This window comes from Biomphalaria glabrata, chromosome 1 (assembly GCF_947242115.1).
Source record: "Biomphalaria glabrata chromosome 1, xgBioGlab47.1, whole genome shotgun sequence".
Taxonomy (NCBI): domain Eukaryota; kingdom Metazoa; phylum Mollusca; class Gastropoda; family Planorbidae; genus Biomphalaria; species Biomphalaria glabrata.
In genome coordinates this window covers 26388886-26411385 of record NC_074711.1, presented here as the reverse complement: position 1 = coordinate 26411385, position 22500 = coordinate 26388886, and the positions used below count along the sequence as shown (strand labels likewise).

Here is a 22500-nt window from a genome sequence, read left to right as displayed (position 1 = left end):
ACACTGCATTCGTACCTCCTTCGGAGGTCCGATTCGAATAAGGTTGATGGAAGTCTGCCACAACCTCCTGCGGACCTAGATACACCGCAGGCAAATATGACTGGAAGCGAAATAGTGACGGGAGCCTCCGGCCCCCAAACAACCCAAATTGACACTAGTGGGATCCAACCCACTCCAGGGACTAAGCCCATAAACACTAGGTCCCTCCTGATCTTACAAATTAACATCTGCGGGGTCATCCCAAAGGTGTTAGAGCTCTCAAAACTCCTCCACGAGAGGGCAATAGACGTGGCTTTACTACAAGAGACACTAACTGGCAAACGTAATGCCAGTATCACCGGTTATACTGCATTTAAGTGCAAATGCACAGACTGCCGGGGGCTCATCACTTATGTACGCAACAATCTGGTTGCTACACAAGTCCCCGGTCCACGAGTGCACGGGCGTACCGACGCCATCACCCTCGAGATACATAAATTAGGGCGCAAACTCACGGTAACTAATCTGTATAACCCCCCCAAGCACGAAATTAGTCTCGAATATGATGGTACCAATATCAACTCTCACAACGTCATCGCAGGAGACTTTAATGCTAAGTCTCAGCAGTGGGGCTATGATTCAACCAACTCATCGGGACATAAAATTCATGAACTGCTAAATAACTCTAATTTGTTCTGTCTGCAAAATAAACATACTCCCCCAACTCTATACCATACCGGAAATGGCAGCCAATCTAGACCAGACCTTACTCTAATCACAGCTAATCTAGAATCACATACTCAGTTTCAAGTCCTAGATGACATTGGAAGTGACCATAGACCCATACTAGTCACAATTGCCCTCTCAGAGGCCAGTGGTGTAACCCCAAAAGCCCCGCGTAGATGGAGTTACACCAAGGCGAACTGGCCAGCCTACTAGGCAGCAGTCAACACTGCCCTTATGAATATTGCAGTGGAGGATAGGGACGTTGACATCATATACGGCGAATTAACAGCAGCTATGTTGGGTGCGGCCAAGAGGTTTGTCCCGCGGACTTATCCTGGCGTAAGGCAGAAACGCGTGTGGTCTCAGGAATTGAATAAGCTGGTCCTGAGACGTAAGCGAGCCCGGAGGCTTGCTGAACGAAAGGGTACCCCTGAAATCCGGCGGGAGTACAATCGGCTCTGTAGAGCCACGAGTGAGCTGGCCCGACGCGTCCGGTCGGACCATTGGAACGCTGCCTGCGCCGGGATGGATCTCCGGGATACCTCGAAAGCCTGGCGTCTTCTGCGAAACCTAGAGGCCAAAGAGACAGCGCGAACGGCTGCCCCTCTATTGTCACCCGGAGGGCCGGTCTCGACGGTAACCAAAATGGCCGGCTTGTTGAATCGACATTTTGCTAAAATCAGCAAGCCCGAAAAGAAGTCTGCCATGTCCAAAGCCCTCAACAAAGAACGTAAGAGGCTCGAGAGGGAGCCGGATGAGCCGGAAAGCCAAGCAACGTGCAACGCGCCCTTCTGTCGTGCTGAGCTGGACAGAGCGATAGCTAAGTGCAAAAACCGAAAAGCTCCGGGGCCAGACAAGGTTACCCCCGAGATGGTAAAACACCTTGGGGGCATTGCGAGAGATAAACTCCTGGAGTTTATGAATCGAACCTGGGCAGAGTCCAGACTGCCCGGGGCCTGGAAGAGTGCTGTCATTGTACCAGTCCTTAAGAAGGGAAAAGACGCGACTAACGTGGAGTCCTACAGACCCATTTCACTAACCTCAACCCTTGGCAAAGTTGCTGAGCGAATGGTTAACGAGCGGCTAGTTTGGTGCTTTGAGAGTGCCGGTATCCTGGCGCCAGAACAGGCCGGCTTTAGGGCAGGCTTGAGCCCGATCGACCAGGTCACGACATTCGCACAGGAGGTGGCCGACGGGTTCCAGAGGTCCGAGAGCACATACGCGGTGTTCATAGACCTAAAACAGGCCTACGATCGTGTGTGGAAGCAAGGCCTCTATCTTAAGCTAAGAGCTATGGGTGTGCGGGGCAAAATATACAATTGGATACAATCCTTTCTGTCAGGGAGGAGCACACGTACAAAATACCAGCACTCCCTTAGCAAGCCAAAACAACAACTTAATGGCCTGCCTCAGGGCTCCGCCCTGTCCTGTACACTTTTCATAGCCTTTCTTAATGATTTGCCCAGCTCACTACGGTCCAAAAAACTGCTATATGCTGACGATATTGTCCTCTGGTCAACCGGGAAGAAAGCCGACCAAATACAGGCGGCACTTCAAGCAGACCTCCATACCATCTCCTCGTATTGCGACAAATGGCAGATTCAGATAAACGTTGCCAAAACGACCTGGTCCCTGTTCAGCCTAGGAATCGACATCCTTAAGGCTCCATTCGAGCTTCAACTCGGTGGGCTGCGACTCCAGCGTGAAAATACGCCAAAATATCTAGGGGTGACCCTGGATAGAAAACTGTCAATGCTCCAGCACGTCCAGGAAGTTGAACGAAAAGCCTCGGAGAAGTTAGCGTTATTAAGAAAGCTGGCCAGCACAAAGTGGGGTGCCAAAGCTGACATGCTACGCACATTGTATCTAGGGGCAGTCAGATCACAAATCGAATACAGCTATACAGTTCAAGTATATGCTAGTAAAACTGCCCTCGAATCACTCGACCGGGTACAAGCACAGGCTCTACGGTTCATTTGTGGCACCTTTAGGACAAGCCCAACAAACGCTGCTGAAATTTTTACAAACGTGGCACCCTTACATCTTAGGAGGGAGAGGGCAGTACTTACGGCCTACGAGCGCTATAAAAGGGGCGACTCTAGGCTACCCACCTCAATTTTAGTGCGACAGTGGAGAGAGAGGAACCGCATTAAAATGCGATCGTTCCTACACATAGCGGCCAATTTGTCAAATACAGCTGGACTCTCCACTGATAGAATTCCTATTAGAAGAATCAGTACGTGCCCTCCGTGGAGGAGATTGCCGGCCCCACAAATAAACCTGTCCCTGTTAGGGCAAGAGGGAGCCACCAAGAGGCGATTAACACCTGCCATTCTCCAAAATTTGGCATCCATAACTATAAAATCCTACCCATCAGATGCCATATTCTGTTATACCGATGGGTCGGTAATGAGGGACCCCGATAGATCGGGGTATGGGGCCCTTATTGTCTACCCCGACCGGACTGAACCAGATAGGCTCTCTGGTCCATGCGGCTACGCTGCATGCTCCATGGATGCCGAACTGACAGGGATAACTAGGGCGTTCGAGGCCATTAGGGCCCGAATGCTCGAACGCGAGACTAGCGCCACTACGGTGGTGTTGGTCACTGACTCTCGCTCCAGTCTCCTAGTTATGGGTGGCGGCGGGGGAGGGTCGCCCGTAATAGAAGAGGCAATCGGCGCCGCAGATAACATCCGCCGAGCTATTGGAGCTGTCGTTTATATGCAGTGGGCGCCTTCACATTGCGGCGTGAAGGGCAATGAAACGGCAGACGCCCTCGCAAGGGAGGGTGCAATGGCAGCCACACACCTCGAAGCACCAAGCACGTACTTACAAGCAACGGCACAAATCCGAGCACTCATTCATGAGAAGTGGTTAAAGTCCTGGGAGGAATCCGACAGAGCACGTGGTGTCTGGCAGCGCATGCGTCACCCAGATCGCGACGATCCATGGTGGCGACTGAGGAGGTCAGAGCAGTCAATAGTTGCGCAGTGCAGGACGGAACACTGTCCTATTGGGGCATACTTTGCCCGGTTCCGCACTAACTTTGACTCCCGATGCCGTCACTGTGGAGAGAGCGTCGAAACAGTGTCGCATGTCTTGTACGAGTGTCCCCAGCTCCGCGAGCTAAGGGGGGACTTGCCTGTGCAGTCACTCGACTTGTATGGTAGCTATGAGGCACTACGCCGGACGGCTAAGTTTCTTGCCAGAGCACTACGGGAGGACTAGTCCTTCCTGCTCTGATTTTTCAATAGGAGTTCATCTCAGGTATTTTTTATGGATGACGTAAGTAGAGTGTAATCAAGTTTGAATTATTTAAATTAGGAAGTGAAAATTCAACAATATTATGTTACGTCCAACAACGAAGTATAATATTATATATATATAGATAGATAGATAGATATAGTTCGTCCATCGTGGTTCGATGATGACCACTTTGTCATCCAAGAGCTGAGGGCTTTGCACTGGGGTTTTATGCCTCCTCATGTGGCTAGAGAGACCTATGTGTGCCCGGAATGTTCATCCGCACACTGGGCAGGTTATTCCAGCTGGAGCTAGTGTCGTTTGCCTTGCTTTTCTTCTCTGGCGTTTTAGACCATTCAAATTTCTGATGCAGCGGCTACTTTTTTTTTCTGAAAGCGAAAACTCTAATTTTTAAAATCAGTTATGCAAGCAGTTTTTTAAAGAGAAAAAGCTAATTAGTATGTATTATAAGTTACACCTAATTTAAAATGAATAGTAATCTTCTAAACGTCATATTCCTGTTCTTATAATTAATGCAGCAACCATATATTTATGAGGATTCGATTAAGAGATTGAGCCTTTTCAAAACAATTAGATCAATTATAAGACATCAATTAGGCCAGGGGAGCCGCGGTGGCTGAGCGGTAAAGCGCTTGGCTTCCGAACCGGGGGTCCCGGTTGCGAAGACTGGGATTTTCAACTTTAGAATCTTTGGGTGCCTCTGAGTCCACTCAGCTCTAATGGGTACCTGACATTAGTTTGGAAAAAAGTAAAGGCGGTTGGTCGTTGTGCTGGCTACATGACACCCTCGTTAACCGTAAGCCACTAAAAAAACAGATGAACTTTACATCATCTGCCCTATAGACCACAAGGTTTATAAGGGGAACTAGTTAGGCCAGGTTCACATCTAACTTTACATTCACTTTCACCTATCCTTTGATTTGCTGGACCCTTGGGGCACTACAAAAGATCTGTTAACCTTCTTTCTCCATTCTTATCTCTCATTTGTCTTTGATATAATTTTATTCGGATGCTCTTTCTGAAAATATTGAAGCCTGCCTGGGTGAACCACTTCGGGGGTCGATTTTGAATTTGTGTTTCCACACAAACTGTCTTTTGTAACCTTGTTTTTTTTACATTAAAGTTTTAACTTTTAAGCTAGCATTCATAATGCTGCAGTTTTAGCATCAATACTGATAGGCACTTCTTATTTGAATCTCGTATTTTTAAAGTTAAGCTTTAATTGCCTATATGTTTGCCTTTCTCAAAAAATTAGAAAACATTTACTATCTTGATACACGAATAAATGAGTGGGTCAGGTGAAATGTAAATTTTTTTTTTGTTTCTTTTATAGTTATAATGTTTTGTTTGGTGTAATGCATATATTGTAAGACAAATTTCCTCACGGACAATAAAGATTATAATTATTGTTAATATTATTATTATTAATACACATAAAAATGAGAACATGAATGATGTAATAACGTTTATTTATTAATGTGTACAGCACTTTGTCAGCATTGTCAAAACCTTGCTCGTAACAAAATTATAGATTATTTTGGTTAAAATATCAGTATAATATTTTTTTAGCAAATAATTTTAAAAAATCATATTTTTACTTGTATGTTTAATTTCATACAAAAATAAGAAATATTAATTATCTAAGTACAAAGTGAAATTACTTCTTATGTTTAACTTTGCTCTTTTAACAATCTTTTTGAATAAAAAATTTTCATTAAAGTTCTTTTAAATTTTGGACTACCTGTCACGTAAATAACAAAATTAAATGAAGAGTTTAACTGAACAAGTATATTGACGATCCAAAATGTTATCAATGACAGCTTTTGAGATATAACTAATGCAAATACAAAAAGTACCTGTTGCACGAATAATGGAATTAAAATAAAAAACATAAGGAAAACACAAATGATTAAAACTATCTTCACAGATTTCATTTCTTTCTTACGCTTAGCGATAGCTTCCATTGAAGACAAAGCTTTATTAGTTTTAGATGTTATAGAGATATGAAATATAGTGGCAAATGTACATATGAAAATAACAAAAAAAGGAAGTATCGAATAAAGAAATAGAGCTGATATTCTGGAGTAGGTATTGAAGAAAGTGATATTTTGAAAAAATAAATCTCCAAATCTTAGAAATGGCATGGTTACGTTTTTGTATTCATCAAAATACATCTCAAATTTAAAATAAAATGGAATTCTCAAAACAATATTACAACAAACTATACTAATGATAATGCATTTCATACGATATAGTGTAAAAACTCTTGAAACATGGAATGGAAAACAGACAGCGACCATTCTTTCAATAGAAACTAAAGTCACTAAATGTATACTAACAATGAGAGCAATATAATTGATTCGGTCAAAAATAAGTAAGTTTATTACTGTAGCCCATTGAAAGATGTACACATTTATAAAAGATCTTGCAAATTGGTAAAAATTAAAAGATATTTGTGTAATAGAATAAATGAGATCACAAACCGAAATGGCCAACAAAATCACATTAGTTGTATCCTGCATTTTATGATGAGATAAAATTATTACATTCAGTATACTTCCCAAGATTCCTATGAGAGACAAAATGTTTGCTATAATAGCATTAGTGACAAAAAGCAAAAGGTAATATACTTCATCGCTAACATCAAAACTATCATCTGTAGCTTTTAGCGTTTGATTCGATGTGATATGTGTTCCATTAGACATTTTGTTGAAGTTATCTGCATTCAAACAGAAACTTTAGTTAGCAAATTTTAATACCCTGAAAAGAAAAAAAAATCTTTTATTGACAAACGGTTGACATTTTTGTCGAATCTGGGTTTTTAAAATGGTCAGGTTTTAGGGGATCAACCGGACACACAACAGACTAATGAAAGAAATAATGAAGTACCAATAGCCAACCAATGAACTTATGAAAGCTATATTTAATAACCTACCGACGCAGTGACAAATATCAAAATATTTAATAAGTAAGTTATAAGTTCACGGATGATGATGAATTCACTGTATGATGTCACATCTTAGTAATGTATATTATTGCGCATATGGGATAATATGGCTAATATGTTTAAGGATCTAACAATCTCACGCAGAACAAGCCGCAGCTCTTAACTATAAGTGGCACGGTCAGCACGGCCTCACCATATCAGCGAACAGCGGAAACAGAGTACAAACTGGACCAAAGCTCTAAAGTTCTTAGCTTAGCTTATAAGGTCTAGGTTAAGCTCTAAAAATCTAGGTTAAGCTTTAAAACTCTTAAGCTCTAGCTCCAGCTTTAGTTCTCTGAAAACACAAAGACACAACCCTATGACACAACTACCCAATGACACTTTGAACTGCAAAGCCGAAGCTAGAGTTAGAGCCTATTTAATACTTCCAAAAATATAATGAAGTGCTAAGAAATCTGATTTACACTTTTTTAAAAACATATTCTCTCCTTTATAATGAAGATGTTTAGGCTACATATTTTCTGCTGAAATCTAAAAAATCGCAAGAAACCTAACCCTACAATTTTTTTTTTCTATTTATTGGCTGTGGCAAGAGAAAGTTCTAAGTAATAACTTAAGAAGCACTGCTTACAAAGTACGTTCATATACAAGAAAAGTATTGTATCAAAAGGCACACAACTGGAAATGACTTAGACGAAGGTATTTCTAAGTATCGCAGCAATCGATCAACAGTTACGTAAAAAGGAAATATAACTAAAGGCGTGTTTAGTTTCTATAATGATGCACGATTAAGAGGGTAACTTAATAGAAGGTCACATGGGTAAGGGGTAAGCGTTCTTTCTCATTTTAAGCTATTGCTACAATGAACCCGGGCCCATGATCATTTAGGGGCCCGAACCCAATGGTGTAATAACCATGGGACCAGAGTCGTATTTACCTCTTTGCAACAGAAGCTCTAGCTTAGAAATATTTCTTATTTATATACAATATCTGGATATATATGGGGCCCCATATCTTAAATAGCTTCAGGCCTTTTCAACTCTAAACAATAAGGCACTGCATGATACGTAGGGGTTTCATATCGACAGGTCCCATGACTTGTGACCGATTGTGGCCTGCCCTACAATGCGATTTTGTAACTAATGGTTAAAAATTTTAAAGTTCCCTTAAAATTTCCTAAACTTCATATCAAACTTTATGTTAACTTCAAAACATTTACCTGTGTTTTCATTGTAAGGAACTGCTTTCATCAGGTTGATTGTAAAGTGGTGACGTGACGCTGGTGGTGACGGGTTAGGTCCCTTTCATTCTTTTGTTTGTTTTTCCCTCTGGTCATTAAATCTTTTGAGAGTATTACCTTTTTTTTTTTTTTTTTGCTTTTTTTTTTTTAAGGAAGATTTTTTTTTTGTTACCAGATAGCTAGATTTAGACTTAAATGATATTTAACACTAATAAAAGAAACATCCTACTCCGTTACTTATAGAAACGTTAAAGATGACTTTTTAGCTACTTTTTGTGACTAAATTTGAGATGAGGTTTATAACATAAATATTTAAGATAGAACGATGTCTTTCACTTGAATGGCTGCTTTGTCGTCTGGGATATGTACTGGAAAGTTCTTGCGGATGGTTTCGATGGTCTCGAGTTTATACCCTGACATAGCAACAATTGTTTTTTCAACCGTATTATAAACAAAATAGGCGTACTAACTACTTAACTTCATTAACAAGCTTGCCAAACATACAGTCAACATGAACGACTGAGAAAGTTGGATGCTGCAAACAAGGAGCACATTGAATAAGTTGAAACAATTACTGACTGAAAGTAATTCATCCCATAGTGAATGTTAGTTTTAACTTTAGAGTGTAACAACCTTTCATTTAGTGATCATCGCAAAGAGTATCGTTGAGTTGGTGAAACAATTAACAACGACACTGTCTTGGAAAATAACACAACCCTTTACATCGATCCACAGATTCAAAACGAGATAATAGCCTGTTGGGCAATGCAATTTTAGCAAAAACACGAAAGGAGATTCAATCTGCGCCATTTTTCTCAATCATAGCTAAATGCACACAAGAAGTATTAAGAGTTGAATTAAATTAGCATTATTTTCTGGAATTGTTTTGTGATCTTCGATGTCGAGACCAGACGAAATAAAAAATGAATTGCTAGCAGAGAGTCGTTTTATATTTGCGAGCATCAAGAGTAGGCAGGATTGTCTAAACAAATACTTACGATGCCAATGCAAATGTCTAAGTAATAATAACGATTACGAGTGCGAGTAAATGATAAAATTACAAGGTGCACAAAGGATTTAATATAATATAAAATATAAACACAAAGTCATAAAACGTACAAAGATTTCATTGTTTTGTTGACTGTAAAAAGAATCTGATAACACTAATTGATCATGTCACTGTACTAAGCGACATACGTTCTTCAGACAGAAAGAGACTTTGATAAAGAAAAGATGTGTTTCTAACTTTTCTTTTGACATTCTGGAATCAAAAGATTTTTAATCGATGAGATAATCGTGACAAGATACGTCTTCTATATCAGATTAACTTTTTCTTTGTTGTAGTTACCAAGGAATCGTCTCCGACTGATAACAGAGTATTGGCAATGAATGAAATACTTAAGTAAGGAGATCAATGCAAAAGTCTTTTTGGATGTGTGCCTTAAAAATCATTGTGGTAGCCCATGTCCTTTATATAGTCATGTTTGAATGTATGGAGGATGCTTGTTTACCTTTGTTTGCCATGAAGCGCTTTCTTTATTTTTTTAGTTAGAACGTAGAGGTTCGTGTTCTTTAAATAATAGGAGGATGAGGTTTTGTTCTTTTACGCGCGACATGTGGAGAGGACAATGTCCAAACGCCTATGCTTTTCCCAAACTAATGTCAGGTACCTGACACACACCACTTTGAGACCCACTGTGACATGAAGTGACTGGATAGTAACTAAATGAGCTCGTGCACTTTCACGAGAAAACTTATTAGTCGGTGACTGCTGAGTTGATTTTTGGACTTCTGAGAGTAAGGAGCGGTAAAATATCGTGTAATGTGATATGATTCAGAGAAGTGATATAAGTTGTGTACCTAAGAGTATTTTATTGGATTTATGTTAGACACAATAAGTATTTCTTGATGGTGGGATTTGCCAGTAAATTTTTATGCTATTTTCTTGTAATAAACTTTTTGTCTGCTGAACATTGACTTTCTCAATCTGTTGTAATTAATAACTGTGGTGTTATAGCAATAGTAATACGAGATAAAAAGTAATCTCATCTCAAGCAACAGCGAGACATCTTTAATCACACTAAACAACACCTAATGTAAGCAACAGCAAGACATCTTTAATCACACAACACCTAATGTAATCAACAGCTAGACATCTTTAATCACACTAAACAACACCTAATGTAAGCAACAGCAAGACATCTTTAATCACACTAAACAACACCTAATGCAATCAACACAGAAGAATGACGGCACAGGGTGCCAGGCATTTACAATGGCGGCCAGTATGGGGTGTCCTGGACATACACTTGAACCCAGCATTCTACGGCATTCCATTGACGACCAGTCCCATATTGAATCCACGATCTCGTTGACACGCAGGGACTTCTTGGAGAACACTAATTTTTTCTCGCCAGTAGTATCTCTATTTAGATCGCGAGGTCTGTCAAGATTTTCTCCGAAGCACTAGTTTTAAAAGTGACTATAATAACATTCCAACTTAAGCCTGATTTTATTCTACATTTTTAATCTTAAATTGCAACCAGTCGGACAATACGTTATCATTCAATCAAAACAAGTTTACACGTATTCAACTAAAGGTCATTGTTATTGAACTAGCCGGAGCCTGCATTTTTTCACTGATTGACCTGACCTCTAAAAAAGCGCTTGACACATGAAAGTTATTTTTCTTCCATCAATACAGCAAACTTAATATGGAAACTGAAGATATTTTCTACTCTAATATCATTTCGTCAACGTAGATAAAGCCTAGAATTGCACAGATCTGACCAGATTCATAAAATAACTCTATATATCATAATATTTCATCTAAAGAAATAAGCTGAACATTTCTACTAGAGTCGTATTTATTAAAGAGCCTAGTTTATCATTGACCATTTTGGACTTAATATCTGTTGCTTGTATAGCAAGACATCTTGAGATCCAGTACAGCGTGACATCACCATCTGTAGAAACGACCCAGTTGCGACTGTGTGTGTGAAGAGACATCCTCAACATCTGCATGAGTGAACATATCTGCTCCATACCTTATTCAAGACGTCGCTTGAAGAAAGCCGAGACATCTTTTCTACGTTGAGCGCTCGTCACTATCTCTTGACACGCTCCTGCATTGTCGAGGTCCCACCTCACTTTGCTTTAAAGAAGGTCCTCCACGTAGACCTCTCTACTTATGGTGATTCTATTTTTTCAGCGACTTTACCTTTTTTGTGGATTATCTGAGCTGAAGCTATCTACTCAAGTACTTTTGGATTATTTATCTTTCAAGTTGAATTAACTGAACTTCTACCTGCTGGCGCTCTCCCAGTCATTGCCAAGGAAATACCACGTGTCTGTATCACTGTATCTTAACTATTGGATCACTAACGTACCTCACTATATCGTCGCGCATTGAACAGATTGGATTAAATGTTTTGTAAAGTGTTTTACATATTTCGGATGTTCCTTCAGAGTTGAAGATAGTTTACTTCCTAGTCCAAACCTCCCGCAGGACGACGGGGGATGGGAGCGGGCAGGGTTAGAACCAGGAACCATCGATAAATCCAAACAACAGTCCAGCGCGCAAACCGCACGACCAGGCAGCCATCCAATTATTTGTGTACCTATTATCTCTGTGGATTATCATCGTACCTTACTACATCGTTGCGCACTGAACTTATTAGATTATCTGTATATCTGTTATCCCTTTTCGGATTATCATCGTACCACGTGCATCGTATTTGAGAGACCATTGAGAGAATGGGATTATCTACACTACTCTAAGCCAGAGTCAGTCTGTAAGTTAATTATTTGGGATGGAATTTAAATTTAACATTGAATATTGAATCATATTGATTTTTTTTCTTTTCTATGTGTATTTGTTACTTTTAAGGGTAGCCGCAGAGGGACTATTTTATGATTTTTCATTTAATAGGTTCTATTAGGGACTATCCTATTTGTTCTTTTACCTTCAATAAGTTCCAATGCGTTTGAGGTCATCCTTGTTGGTAGGGAGGTACTAGATCATATTGGAAATTATTTATAAGTTGTTTTAGTCTTGTTTGTGATAAGTCGAATAGTCTTTCTGTATTTATACTGTTGTTTTTCAGGCTTCACTTAACCAGGGTAGCGTACCAAAGGACTGGAAAGAAGCTAATATAACCCCTTTTTAAAAAAGGAGAAAAATCTAACCCAGGAAACTACAGACCAGTATCACTTACCAGTATCACATGTAAAATCCTAGATCACATAATATGTAGTAACATCATAAACCACTTAGACAAACATAATATCCTCACACCATACCAACATGGCTTTAGGAAATATAGATCATGTGAAACACAACTAATAGGACTAATTGATGATTTTTCAAAAGGTTTAGATAATAGTGAACAAATAGATGCTATCTTACTAGATTTTTCTAAGGCTTTTGACAAAGTTCACCACCATAGTTTGCTTAAAAAATTAAAATATTTCGGCATTAATGGTCCACTGCATCAGTGGATTAAAGATTTTCTGATAGGGAGAGAACAAACTGTAATAATAAATGGCTCTAAATCAACACCGATAACAGTAAACTCAGGTGTACCTCAAGGAACAGTCTTGGGTCCACTACTATTTTTAATTTACATAAATGATTAACCAAATTGCATTACTTCAGGAACAAAAGTCAGATTATTTGCAGACGATTGCATAATATATAGAACAATAAAAACAACACAAGACACAGATATTTTACAAAGAGAATTAGATGAATTACAGAAATGGGAATCAAATTGGAGCATGTCTTTCCACCCAACAAAATGTCAGTTGTTAAGAGTAACAAAAAATCTAAAACAAATTAATTACACTTATCTTATGCATGGCAAACCAGTAACACAGACTAAAAACACAAAATACCTAGGTGTTATAATAAATGAAAAACTGTCATGGAATCCACATATTGATGAAACTACAAAAAAATCAAACAAAGCATTAGAGTTTATTAAAGAAATGTCTATAAATCAAATAAGAACATACAACTAAAATGTTATTTAACCTTGGTTAGGCCAATAATAGAATATGCATCCTCCGTTTGGGACCCCTCAATTCAAGAAAACATTAAGAAACTGGAACAGACACAAAATAGAGCAGTGAGATTCATAACAAACGAATATTCACATTTGACTAGAGTAACACCTTTAGTAAAATCACTAAATTTAGAAAGCCTTCAGGACAGAAGGCTCAAAAGTGAAGTAGCAATGGTACATATAACACTGAACCATAATCTTCCAATACAAAATTTAATAAAATACTCTGAAAGACACAAAGATAAAGGCACATTCCTTGTCCCATATGCTAGGACAAATTTGTACAAATACTCCTTCTTCCCTAGTGCTATAAGAGCATGGAATGGGTTGCCTGAGCTAGCCAGGAAAACCAGTGACTTGTCAGAATTTAAGTCATTGGTTAATATGCATGACTAAATGCATGACGCGTACGACGTAATCATCTTCTTTTTTGAAGTAACGTCTGTATTATATAAGATAAGAAGATAAGAAGTTTGTCTAAAGTCCTGTACTTACATATTTGTAATTATCCTGTACCATTTCTTCTTTTTATTAATTTCTTAAAAAGCAGACTGTGTTGTTCTATATAGTGTTTCCGTATTTGTCTTTTTTATACATTGTATATATTTCTTTTATTTTTTTTTCTCTATTATTCTGGCATAATTATAGCCATTCACAACTAAATCTATTGATATTGAGAAATATTTGAGCTTAATTTGTTGAGACACTGACTTATATTTGAGTTAAAATGATTTGTAATTGATTTTGATTTATATAAACAATTAATTGAATTTTTTTCATTGAAATTCATTATATTATATAACTGTTAAGAAAGTTCATTGAATTAATCATTCTTTTTGTAACAATATATTGTAAGATACTACACATTTTCTGGTGTGATAACTGTAACATAATATCTCTTTTTTTTTCAACTATATACTTCAATTAATTTATTTCCTTAACTACTCATTAGACATAAGTTTATTCATTAACAATAACCATGGCATCATATGATAAATTCTTGAGTTAGCCAGAGAAATGGAGTTAAAAGGGGGCAAGAAATGGGAATTCATTGAGCGAGAATTAGAGAAAGCTAACGGGGAAATTAGAGAAAGGGATGAAAGAGCTGCTGAAAGAGCTCATCAAAAAGAACTCAAAGATCTAGAGATAAAGCAGAAAGAACTAGAAACTAAACAAAAATAATTAGAAGCAAAGCAAAAAGAAAGTCAGGACAAGGTAGAGTTAGCTAAATTAGAAGCAGCCAAAATTAATCCCAACATTTTTACTCAACAAACATCTAGTAAACCATTCATATCTAAATTTCACAAGTTTTCACACTAGAAAGCTATTTAATACAATTTCAACACATAGCATCTACATACAACCTAAACAATGAAGATATGGCCAAACATCTTTTAGCAAATTTTTTGGGTGAGCCATTAAATATCATAAGTACTCTCACAGCAGATCAAAAGATAGACTATGCTTCTGTAAAAAACAGGTTACCAGAACATTTTGGCAAGTCAGAAGATCACTATAGAAAGCTTTTTAAAAGCATAAAACTAAATAAAGATGGAGACTTTAATTTAATAGGATAATTTTCAACATGAAAGCCAATATGCTCAAATGGCTGGAATTAGCTAAATATGATTTAAAAGATCCCACACAAATACTAGACATGATATTGATTGATAATGTCTTAACAAATGTAACTGATCAAGTATTTACCTTTTTAAAGGAAAAGAAAATTAAGTCAGAAACTGATCTCATTACTAACTAAACTAAAATCTGTTCAAAGATAACCATCCAGGACATACTATGGATAAAAATAAATAAACTCTTTAAGTTAGTAGCAACAGTTACAACTCCTAATAACAACAATGATAAATTTTAATTTTCTAACACAAAAACTTGTTCTAATTGTGGAAAAAAGGGAAATGTCAAAAACCAATGCAGAGCACCTAGAACTAGCAACAATTTTAGGTATAGAAGCTACACAAACTACCCCATCTGTAATAACCACAACCAGAATAATAGCAACAATAATAATAGATACTATAGATCAAACCAAAATGCAAGCCCCAGGGAAAGAAGAAGCCTTAGAAACAATAATTTCCAATACAACAATTATAGTAACAACAGGCAGTTAAGAAGAGACACCTACAATTATCAGACAAACCATAACCCTACTAACTATCAAAATAGAAACAGACATTATAGAGATAATAACAATAATGTCAGTAACTCCAATACCCAAAAGGGAGGAAAATATAGCTTATCTAAATGTCTTTCCATCCTATGTTAATTCCATTGAGGTCAAAGCCATGAGGGACATGGGGCGAAAGCATTATTAGTACATGCCAGATTAGTGAAGCCGAAGCAATACTTAAAAGTTACTGTAAAAGTTACATATGCCAACATTGAAAAATTTAATATTTGTAAGACAGCAAAGGTATGGAATTAATTTCCCTGGATTTCAGGTGAAATAGAAGTAATTGTTATGGACACTCCTGCACAAGATCTCATTATAGGAAACATCCATGGAGTCAAAGATCCAACTTTAAATGAAGTCATCTATTAGGTGGAAAATAGAAAGATTTTTTTTTTATTAGAACAACATGAAGTACTAGCAGTACAAACAAGGTCCTATAAAGGCCTAATTCCAGAGATAGAATTCCAAACAGTCTATTTAATGAGGTAGGAATAACTAGAGAGGAGTTGATCACCATGCAAAAGACAGACCCTACAATACAAGAATTATTGAACAAAAAATGTAATAACATAAACTTAAACAACCATCATTTAGTAGTCAATAACTTAGCAATAAGATGTAACAAGAAAGGAAAGGACATTAGGCTACAAATCATAATACCTGAAGCACTAAAGTCAAAAATACTTTAAATGGCTCATGATGATCACACAGCAGGTCACTTTGGCAAGAAAAAGACATATAACAAAATAGCTGAAAAATTCTTTTGGCCTAATATGGGAGCACAAATAAGAAATTACATTGATAGTTGCACAGAATGTGCTAAACAAAAGACCATCAATAAAGCACCATTAGAGAGATCAGACAAATCACATTATTTTTGGGACAAGATAGCAATGGACATAATGGGCCCACTAAGTACTAGCAGCAAAGGAAAAAAATACATTTTAGGAATAACAGACATATCCACCAGAAGCTTTCCCTCTCAAAGATATTAAAGCAGAAGATATATGCAGTTCACTAAGAGCAATATTTCTTAAATTTGGGTTCCCCAATAAACTTCTTTCAGACAAGGCCGACATGAAGTGACTGGATAGTCACTAATTGAGCTCGTGCACTTTCACGAGAAAACTTATTGGTCGGTGACTGACCATGAGGTGAAAAACCTAATTTTTGCATGTGTAAACATGTTGTAGATTCATAAAAAAACAGGATGGGAACATCTTTAATTTTGTCTTCTTTATTTTTTTTGTTCATCATATTCTTTCCATTTTTACATGTCAACAGCTTGAAAAATGCAAAAATTATTTAATCTGTGTATTTAAATTGCAATATAATTGTATCAAAGGTTTACGTTTTTTTTCAGTCGTTTTGAGAACGTTTCTAAAGGTCTACTTCTACTGGACCATGAGGTCTACTTCTACTGGACATGTGGTTTAATTACGACAGGTTTTTTATTTTTTAGATTCGGATACATTTGTTATTCATGTTCTATGTAAGTACCAAATAATTGGTAAAGCAGCATTGCATTATTTCTGGGGCTATGGAAAAAAAAAGGGAAAGGTGATCTAGTGGTAGAGTTAAATAATAACTAAAACATTTGCAGCAATCATCCCTGGTGTTACTTTAAAGTTCTTTACAAGTAAATTTTCTTCAAACAGTAAAGAGTGCCAGAAGGATAGTGCAACCAAAAACTTATAGTTTCTCATTTGGCTTACTGAGGATTTAGCCTTCATTTTTCCTTGAGCATTTGTGCTTCCTTCTAGTTCTTCTAAAGCATCACACACTTCTGTAGCTTGGCATCTTACAGATTTAAAACTTTTCGTTCTACTTTTCCATCGTGTTTCTGATAATGGTTTAACAGACAGACCTTTACATGCTTTTTAAAAATAGTCCATATTTTCGTTGATGAAGCAAAACGTGTGTATATACGCTGCTGGGTTCCATGGCGATTGAAAACATTTTAAGCAAAGTTAAAATTATGGCGCTCATTAATGTCTTTCCAAACGTCTACGTTAGAAATATATGTATAGCTTTAATTAATTGAAGTTACCTTAATCTTATGAATCTCTAAATATGTTAACCTTTTAAGTCCTACATCTTTAAAAGCTTGTGATAAGCATAACTGATAGTGATATGTTCAATGCAAATTGCCTGGCCCCTGCCTGGCAGAAGGCCAATTAGCAGCAATCGGTAAAATCGGCCTAAGACCGCCCCTGAACTATTCTCAGTGAAACTCTCAATGAAATTGAACTTTGTATTTTGTATCATACACCAATATGCAGATTGCCCTTCCCTTTGCCATGAATGACATTAAGGGAGTAATCTTGTAACTCCATCATGTGAAGTGTGCATTGGTAAGTTTGTTCTACTAAGGTAAGTCAGTCTGGAAATAAAATCATTTTCCAATCGGATACCTTTTTTTTAATTTTTCATTTTTTTTAATAGAGAATACAATAGTCAATCCTTCACGTTCAATGATACAGTTCTTCTTCTGGTCCCGTGACAAAAAATTAGGGCTCACGAATTTTATGGGATGCAAAATACCATCCACGCACTGGCCAAGTATGTCAGAGACTCCTTTGAGGCATCAGTCTGGAGATAGAACGGTAGAGAAGAATCAGGTAAACGAAGACTAGGATACTTACACAGACAGGCCTGGATCTATTGCATGGCAAAACACACAAGCTTTAAACAACAACACCTCCATCACTAGAAATCAGCAAGTATGAAATAAAGAGCGGTTTATGAATGTTTACCTTTCTTCCCTCTTTCATTCTTCCTAATGAGGCTATTGCCATTTATAATTGTAAATGTGGAGTTCTTCCCCTTAGATAGGCTTTTATTGTCTTTATAAAGTATTTTTATTATCTGCTTATTTATAAGAGGAAGTATTTACCATTGTCAGGACTTTTATTATGTATTGTTATATATTTAAACGTCTAGGTAGTAAAATATAATTTTAATTACAATATGTTGGGTGAATAAAGAATAATTATAATTACTTTATAATCATACTAGTCCCAAAGTGAAGCCTAATAGACAACATCATACACGCTCAATTGTATATAAACTAATAAGCAATGCGCATGATGATTTAAAATAAAATATGAATTTATGCAATGATATGTATAGAATGATATTGAAACGAGTGATGTGAATGATAAGTACCGGAAATAAATATGAAAATTATAAGTCATAAGTCATAAGTCTAAGACTGAATAAGTCATAGTTTCAATATAAGTAATTACATAAACAGTATTAATCATCACAATTTCATAATTTCTGCCAAAGATTCATCTCTGTAATAAGTACTGTATAAACTGTGCACGAACATCAATCTTGATAGTAGCCAGTGGCGTAGCTACCAATGTGCGGGTGGTGCGGGCCGCACAGGGCACTAAGTGGAGGGGCACCAAAATTCCCCCAGTGTGTATTAATTTCCTATTTCCATGAGCGTTTCGGTAAAAAATGACTAATTGTATGGACACGAACAAACATAAACTGCTGTATTTTGAACATGAACTAACGATTTATAAACTAGTCATGCCGCTATTTTGTTTCATCTCCTTGACTATTTCTTCAATACAATGTAAGCTATAGAACAGTTTGAATCTAATTAACTAGATTTATTTCGGACACACGCTACATGTTGTTACTACACTGATCAATGCTCTGTAATATAAAGAAGAAGAAGAAGATAGGCCAACCTTTTTTTACTTCATTGTTTAGTCCACTGGTTTAATCTAGATATAGAGTTTACAAATATATTACTAAACTCTAGCTCTAAACGATTGTCTTAGTTTTAGTTTATTAATTTCTTTATGATTCTTTATAGTTTAATTTTGGAAATAATTCTATTGTAATGTCATTATTTTTAAATAAGCTAACCTTTCTTTTCTACGAGTTTTTTTTTTTTAACTAACTAGTTAATTGTAATACTGTAACGTAAATAAAATGATGAACAGTGCTCAAGACTAGTCTGGCTGGCGCCTCAAAACCATTTTAAGCTCAGACGGAGAAATCGGCATCTCTGATTGGATTGGCTGACGGCATGGATCAAAAAAATACGATCCACTCTTGAGGGAGCATGTGCTTCGAACTAAGCTTTGTCTCCACAAATACTAAATAAATTTATTACAATATTGGGGGATCACGTTAAAAAACAAATCATACAGCAAGTAAAACAAGCCAAATATTTATATATGATTTTTGACAGTACACCTGACATCTCAAAGTTGGATCAAACTTCCCAAATTTTACGGTATGTTGTCATGGATAATGACGGGGTGCAGGTTCATGAGTCTTTTATTGATTTCATCGACACAAAGAACAAGCATGCTGCTGGAATCGCTGAGATGATTCTAGAGAAACTGCGTTCGAATGGCTTAGACATAATGGACTGCAGGGGTCAAGGCTATGATAATGCTGCGGTCATGAAAGGTCAAAACTACGGTGTCCTAAAACGTATTCTAGAAGTAAATCCCAAAGCACTATTCATTGCCTGCTCAAACAATTCTCTTAATTTAGCAGGAATTCGAGCTGCTGAAGCTGAAGTCATTTCGGTAACATTTTTTGGTACACTTTTCTCAACTTCAACACACCGCTGGGATATCCTCATCAAAATAACCAGAACTCGCCTTAAACATTTAGTTGAGACCCGCTGGAGCGCCAGAGGAGAAGCCGTCAAGATGGTTAGGGATACATTTTCTAAAATTATAGAAACTCTGGAGATATTAACTAGCAGAGATGAAAATTCATCGACTATATCTGAAGCAGGTTAGTTGCTATTCAGTCTTTTAAATTCCTCACCTATCTTGGATTTTGGGCTCCTGTATTAACTGAAATTAATGATGCGCAAGTCTTCCTTCAAAAACAAGGATTGTCTATTCGAGACTGCTCACTCAAACTAAAAACATTAAAGACATTTTTAAGTAATAATCGAGAGGACATCGCTGAAGCCAGCATTACCTTTGCCGAAAGCGTGTGTTTATATCTGAGAATCAGTACAGAATCTCAAAAACGTATTGGCCATAAGAAAAAGATGCCTGGTGAGATAAGTGACGACTCTGTACTTATACACAAAGAAGAGCTACGAATGGAAATTTATTCTACCTTGGACAGGATTGTTCAAGAAATAATCACCCGATTCGAGCAACTTCATGATGTAGCAGATAGGTATGAATTTTTGTCGCTTTCCCAGCTATTAAATCCTCAGGTTGAAATCAATCTCGATAGTAATCCTAGCGACATTGATAAAAACGAATTTCTGCTGGAGCGAAAGAGGCTTCAACGGTTTGTCACAGTTTCATCAGAAGCCTCCGAAATTCCTAAACAAGGACTTGTTGAGCTCTTGAAGTTTATAACAAAAATATCTGCTAGATCAGCGGTTCTCAACCTTTTAAGCTCGGCGACCCCTTTTTACAATATCCCACTCTGCTGCGACCCCCCCCCCCCCATACACACACGTACAGCAATAGAAGAATAGACAATAAAAATCCTTATTTTTGATGGTCTTAGGCGACCCCTGGCAAATCGTCAATCGACCCCAAAGGGGGTCGCGACCCACAGGTTGAGAACCCCTGAGCTAGATGATTCAGTCCCGAATATCGTCATCATGATTCGCCTATTTTTGACTATTGCGGTAAACGTCGCTACATGCGAGAGAAGTTTTTCCAAACTTAAACTGATCTAGAATTACTTGCGATCAACGATGACAAATTTACGACTCACTAATTTAGCCATTTTGTCCAATGAACAAGAGCTGGTGGAAAAAATTGATTTCGATAAAATTATTGATACTTTTGCCAGCAAGAAAGCGCGTAAAATTCACTTGTAGTATGCTTATGTAAAAGTGACTTTTTAAATTAACAATATTTGATTAATGAATACATATTATTTTGAACAAAAAAGTAAGGTTTTAGAATGTTATTATTTAGTTAGCTTTTTTTTTTGGGGGGGGGGGGGGGGCATCAAGATGAGGTACCGCACCAGGCATCATATGCTCTAGCTACGACACTGATAGTAGCATACAAGAACTGTTAATAACTTCAGAACAAAAAGAATGACAACTATAATGACAACAACATCCACGGTAGTACCAAAACCCACAGTATCAATATGTAACGCTAACACTAACACCCAATAGAAATGCATAACAGTGATTCTAACGTCTAATCTAAAACTACAAATACGAACGAATCCGTATCAAGAATATCGTCACAATCTACTATAAAACTCACTCAAGCGTCAAATAGTCCTACCAAGACTAAAACTAAGGCAATATAACTAAGGCTGTCCAGTAGCCCAAGATTGTTCAGGACCACCAAAAGTACAGCTTGTCTATCAAGTTAAATATGGCACAATGCACCAAAAATAATAGCCAATAAATGACGTCACACTAAATCAGGACAAAACGACAATGGAAAAAATACAGAAAATAAAATGCCACAAATCATGTCATCGCTTATAGAAGAAAGCGGCGCAATTTGATTTGTGTACATTTTATAGAATATACTCTACAACAAAACTAACTGCGACAGTTGTGATGGAGGATAGTAATCAACTTTTGTGGTGATAAGGATTACGGTTAGGTTTAAGTTTTACCTTTTGGACTAAAGAGTTATCAATGGCAAACTCTATTTGCATAGAAATTAGAACGATTGAAACGTTTCTGTGATATAACATGTACCTTTCTTTTACGTTGTGCAAGCATAAGCCATAGAAGTCCGAGGAACACATGAATCTTTCTCTTTATCTCTCTCTCTCTCTCTCTCTCCCATTCTCTCTCTTGTCTCTCTCCTCTTTTCTCTTTCTCTCTATCTCATACCCTCTCTCTTTTTATTTTTTTCTCTCTCTCTCTATCTCTTCCTCTGTGTCTCACTCTTTCCTCTCACTCTTTCCTCTCACTCTTTCCTCACTCTTTCCTCTCACTCTTTCCTCTCACTCTTTACTCTCACTCTTTACTCTCACTCTTTACTCTCACTCTTTCCTCACACTCTATTTTTTAAAAAAAGCAGATAATTAATGCCCATCAAAAGAAACATTTGTCCGTTTTGTTCCTTCTATACAATAAAAAGTCAGCATT

General features: G+C 37.3%; 1 protein-coding gene across 1 annotated transcript; it reads right to left on the bottom strand.

Moving 5' to 3' along the window:
• Positions 1–5642: 5642 nt before the first annotated feature.
• Positions 5643–9229, bottom strand: LOC129927765 (FMRFamide receptor-like). Its single transcript, XM_056039025.1, has 2 exons — positions 8139–9229; positions 5643–6732 (listed from the first exon to the last, which is right to left on the bottom strand). Exon 2 carries the CDS (start codon positions 6675–6677, stop codon positions 5643–5645), a length of 1035 nt encoding a protein of 344 aa, XP_055895000.1. The 5' UTR covers positions 6678–6732; positions 8139–9229.
• Positions 9230–22500: the final 13271 nt, after the last annotated feature.